Source organism: Typha angustifolia, chromosome 10 (assembly GCF_048772165.1).
Source record: "Typha angustifolia cultivar Huaian chromosome 10, ASM4877216v1, whole genome shotgun sequence".
In the NCBI taxonomy this organism is placed as follows: Eukaryota; Viridiplantae; Streptophyta; class Magnoliopsida; order Poales; family Typhaceae; genus Typha; species Typha angustifolia.
In genome coordinates this window covers 6,764,325-6,768,969 of record NC_133248.1, presented here as the reverse complement: position 1 = coordinate 6,768,969, position 4,645 = coordinate 6,764,325, and the positions used below count along the sequence as shown (strand labels likewise).

Genomic DNA, 4,645 nt, shown 5'->3' with positions numbered 1-4,645 from the left:
CATTTTCTCTCTCTTGCTTCGGCTTTATATAGGGAGCTAAACCCTATCATTTCTCGCACTTCTCGCTTTCTCTTCGCCGCCTCTCTTTCCAGAAGCTTCGTCTCGTCTCTCGTTTTCAGATCTCATCTCCGTCGTCATGGGTAATTTTTAATCCTTCTCTTGTAGGTCTTATTTGTTCTACCATTTTGGATTCTAACTGAATTTGTACTCATTTTTCATTTTTTTTTTGCCGCAGGAAAGATCAGAATCGGCATCAACGGTTGGTTTTTGGATTATTATGCTTTGATCGGGTATGTTTTGTGATTTAGAGCGGATCATGATGTGTTTGACACGATTTTGGTGCGATTTTATTAGGATTTGGAAGGATCGGACGGTTGGTCGCTCGAGTTGCTCTCCAGAGCGACGATGTTGAACTCGTCGCCGTCAACGATCCGTTCATCACTACCGATTATATGGTATTGTTCCCTTTCTGCGGTGATCTGGTCCATTTTTCTTAACAGATCTACAGATTTCATGATCCGATCTGCTGATGCTAAACTATTTTACTTGATTGGTTTTGTAGATTTCCAAACATTCTAATAACTCATTACGATTAACTGCCAATTTTGATGCATTTTTATAGTTTGGATCTAAGAGCATATTCCCTTTCGGAGCCCGGTGCACTCCAACGCACCGGGCTCTATTTTAATTTTTTTAATTATTAAATAATATAATATTTGTACATTATTTTGAAATTAATTACTAACTATTAGTAATATTGAATTTTTTGATAAAAGATATGGTTGGTTGATATCTTATAAAATAAGAATAATATTAAATAGTTTCAGAGTTAGTTTAAATTAATATTTTTAACTAAATAAATGAGAACATTCAATAAATAAAACATTACATTTTACGAGTATAATAAATGAGAAAACAGAATTCTATTTATATATATTTCTATATTTGGTGTTTCCATTTATATGATAATTGTCATTTGAAGAATTTCGGGACCGATTCTAAATGATGTAAAATAAAACTATATTACTCATATTGAAGTCTTGATGAGATCCTTCCAATGTTATTATTTTTGTTAAAAACTATTTAGTATAATTAATTATATATAAAGTTTAAATTTTTAGTGTATAAAAACGATACAAATAGAATTTATAAAAATATTGTACACCTTTAGAAGATAATTTTAAAATTCGAAAAAGAGGAGTAATACTCTAGACCTGGGCTCTCAAAATTCCCATGGGGCTCCAAATTTGGAGCTGCATTGTAACTAGCTTCAAATTTTGAGACCAATATGGAGATCGGTTGGAGATCTTCCTTCCTACAACTTTTTTAACAGACTTATTTTACTTGATTAGTTTTGCACCTTTTATTGGTCTTCTAATTGAATTATTGTTCCCTGCAGACCTACATGTTTAAGTATGATACCGTGCACGGAAAATGGAAGCATCATGACATCAAGGTTAAGGACTCCAAGACTCTTCTCTTTGGTGAGAAGCAAGTCGCCGTCTTTGGTGTTAGGTAGATGAACTAACCACCAGTTGTGTTTATTGCTCTAAATTCTAGCTGTTAGATGAGGTGTTAATTTTAGTTGGTTGTTTTTAGGAACCCTGAGGAGATCCCCTGGGGTGAGACTGGTGCTGAATACGTTATTGAGTCTACTGGCGTTTTCACCGACAAGGACAAGGCAGCTGCACATCTGAAGGTTCTCTTTTCGGTTCATTCAACTTAGTGTTTGATATTTTAGATTGTTTCCTTGGTAGATCATCATTTGATGATGTGTAACCCTTGCTATAATCATGCATATTGAGTTTGTTATCATGTGTGCTAAAAAGTTTATTGGTAATTTTATGCCTTATTATAAGTTGTATTTATTAATGGTGGATTACAAATGAGTACTTGGTAGATAGTGAACAATGGAGTGGATTAATAGTGGTTATAGAAGAGAATTTGGTAGAGTGAATAACTGAGTTTAGTTTTTCTTAGGCTTGAAGGCATGATTCCTCTTGTATGGTGTGTACTTCCTTGATTGTTTACTCTCTGGAGCATTTTAAATCTTGTACAGGGCGGTTGAGATATGCTAACCATACCTTGCCGTTTAATGACAGGGTGGCGCCAAGAAGGTCATCATCTCTGCTCCTAGCAAAGATGCTCCTATGTTCGTGGTTGGTGTTAATGAGCATGAGTACAAATCTGACATAAATATTGTTTCCAATGCTAGCTGTACCACTAACTGTCTTGCACCCCTTGCGAAGGTAGTGTTCCTCACTATACCTTTTATGAAATTTTTGGTTGGTTAATTACTGATTTCTTTCTATTTCCTAATCTATGACAGGTCATTAATGACAAATTTGGCATTGTTGAAGGATTGATGACGACAGTTCATGCCATGACTGGTAAATATTCACTTAGAGTAATTAATCTTTAGATTATCTTGAAATGATGGAAGAAATGGCTGTAATTTGATATGCCATCCAATTCTATTGTTTCAGCCACACAAAAGACTGTTGATGGCCCATCTAGCAAGGACTGGAGAGGTGGACGTGCTGCCAGCTTTAACATTATTCCCAGCAGCACTGGTGCTGCCAAGGTACTTAAATTTGAGTTATCTAAATAAAGTACAAAAAAATATTCTGATTATTGATAGGATTACTTGAGTTTAGTGTTTTAGCTCTAGATACCTTGACCTGTTTGGCTTAGTGATGGAAGCATGTGCTATTCTGTAGATTGTTATGAAGAAGTAAATTGATTGCAATAAGTTAAATCTCTCCTGATGCATGATATATTTCTTTTTCTCTCAAGCCACTTTCTAGGAGAGCAGATTAATTTCCTGTTTACTGGGTTTCATTTTTCTTGTGTCACCATTGAATTTCAATGTTTCGAATTAGCTTAGCTTACTATTAGATATCATTGGTTGTTCCCGACTGAATCCCCGTAGGTGCACCGAGTGAGCATTGCAACTGTGCAACTCAGTAATCAATAAATATGTTGAAGAGCAATGAATCTTGTATATTTCAGTTCCCAGGTTCTTGTTGCTTATATCCTGATTAAATGGGAGAAAATTCTCCTATTGGTCTGCTTCCTCCTGTTTTAGCTTACAGGATAATCCCTAAGAATAGTTGATGCTGTGATCTTAATGAAGTTAGAAATCTATACCCTTAGTTTGAGCATATCCTGTGTGAAACTACTTGCAAAATCTTTTCATGGCTTGTTCGGAATGAATTCTAACCTGCTTTATTGTAACTTGCATAGGCTGTTGGCAAGGTGCTGCCTGCTTTGAATGGCAAGTTGACTGGTATGGCTTTCCGTGTTCCAACTGTAGATGTGTCGGTTGTGGATCTGACTGTCAGGCTTGAAAAGGGAGCCACCTATGAGCAGATTAAGGCTGCTATAAAGTAAGTACATAGACTGCACGCAGTTGTTAAAATCATTCATTGAGAAACAATATGTAGTTGTCTAAATTCGAAGATAAAATCTGTAACTTGATCAGCAAATCTCTTTTTGGCAAAAATTAGTAGATTCTACTTACTGCACTATCATAAGTGTTTGTGCTTTTGCTCTGATTAATTGAACAGGACTACAGTAGTGTTCTCTTACAGAGCATCATTTGCAGTCTTTAGGCTACTATACCTCAATAGTCATTATTTATTCTATGTTGTTTCTTCGTTACATAATGTTGTTCCATGACAGGGAGGAGTCTGAGGGAAAATTAAAGGGAATCCTAGGATATGTTGAGGAGGATTTGGTCTCAACTGACTTCCTGGGTGACAGCAGGTACTTGGCCTTTAAAGGGTTCTGTTCTTAATAATGCTGGTTTTGACTATAATTCTATAGCTTTTTAAAGTGTTTTCTAATGCTATCTATATGTATTCTGGGTCTGACTTTTGGTGGTGCCTGTAGGTCGAGCATCTTCGATGCCAAGGCTGGAATTGCTTTGAATGAGAACTTCGTCAAGCTCGTGGCTTGGTATGACAACGAGTGGGGCTACAGGTAAATTCTATTGCTTGTATATGGATGTAAGCATCTCATACATAGTGAAGAGGGCTGAGCTTTTTTACTAAAATTTTCATTTGTTTTGCAGCTCTCGGGTTATTGACTTGATCCGCCACATCAACAGCACCAAGTAGAATGCTTCATTACCCTATGTGGCGTTCCGGTTTGCTTGCCGTAGGTGGTCTCTGAGACTTATTTCGTGAATAAAATTTATCATTAAATGTTTCTCTTTTCCTGGTAAACCCTGAGTCGGGCTTGAGTAGCCCATTTTGTTTGAGATGTGTGGAACTCAGTTTAAATAAAGCTGGTAATTTAATGCTTCAAAGCCTCCAAGTTGTTTATATACTTCATTTCTTTTAATCGCTGCGACGATTCCAAGTTGGAACTCGTTTCTTGCTGCATTTTACTTTGTTAGCAATTGCTCTTCAGTGGAGGAATTGTGATTGTTTGCCCGAAAGATCTTGTTGAATCGTTTATAGGATGGCATCTGCATTAAAGATCGTTGAAGACCCTTGTCTGACCCTTGATTTGGCCTCCTGCACCATTACTTTAAATGTGCTTTTTGGTTTTTATAGTCGTATATATCTTTGGTGGACAGAGGCATGGTAATTAACTACTCTTAGTCTCGAATTTGTCCAACTAATACCCAAGAATCGAT

The 4,645-nt window shown here is 36.4% G+C and overlaps 1 protein-coding gene across 1 annotated transcript; it reads left to right on the top strand.

The window, feature by feature from the left end:
• On the top strand, positions 1–4,312 carry LOC140768888 (glyceraldehyde-3-phosphate dehydrogenase 2, cytosolic-like). Its single transcript, XM_073109341.1, has 12 exons — positions 1–140; positions 236–259; positions 355–455; positions 1,400–1,515; positions 1,600–1,699; positions 2,103–2,249; positions 2,330–2,390; positions 2,487–2,584; positions 3,247–3,389; positions 3,685–3,768; positions 3,895–3,984; positions 4,076–4,312. The coding sequence occupies exons 1-12, from the start codon at positions 137–139 to the stop codon at positions 4,119–4,121; spliced, it is 1,014 nt and encodes a 337-aa protein (XP_072965442.1). The 5' UTR covers positions 1–136; the 3' UTR covers positions 4,122–4,312.
• The last annotated feature ends 333 nt before the right edge of the window (positions 4,313–4,645 follow it).

Excerpts from the sequence above, each read along its gene's own strand:
- LOC140768888 (XM_073109341.1), top strand. Across the intron at positions 456-1,399 it reads TCATCACTACCGATTATATG|ACCTACATGTTTAAGTATGA; the intron begins GTATTGTTCCCT and ends TGTTCCCTGCAG. Across the intron at positions 3,985-4,075 it reads GACAACGAGTGGGGCTACAG|CTCTCGGGTTATTGACTTGA; the intron begins GTAAATTCTATT and ends TTTGTTTTGCAG.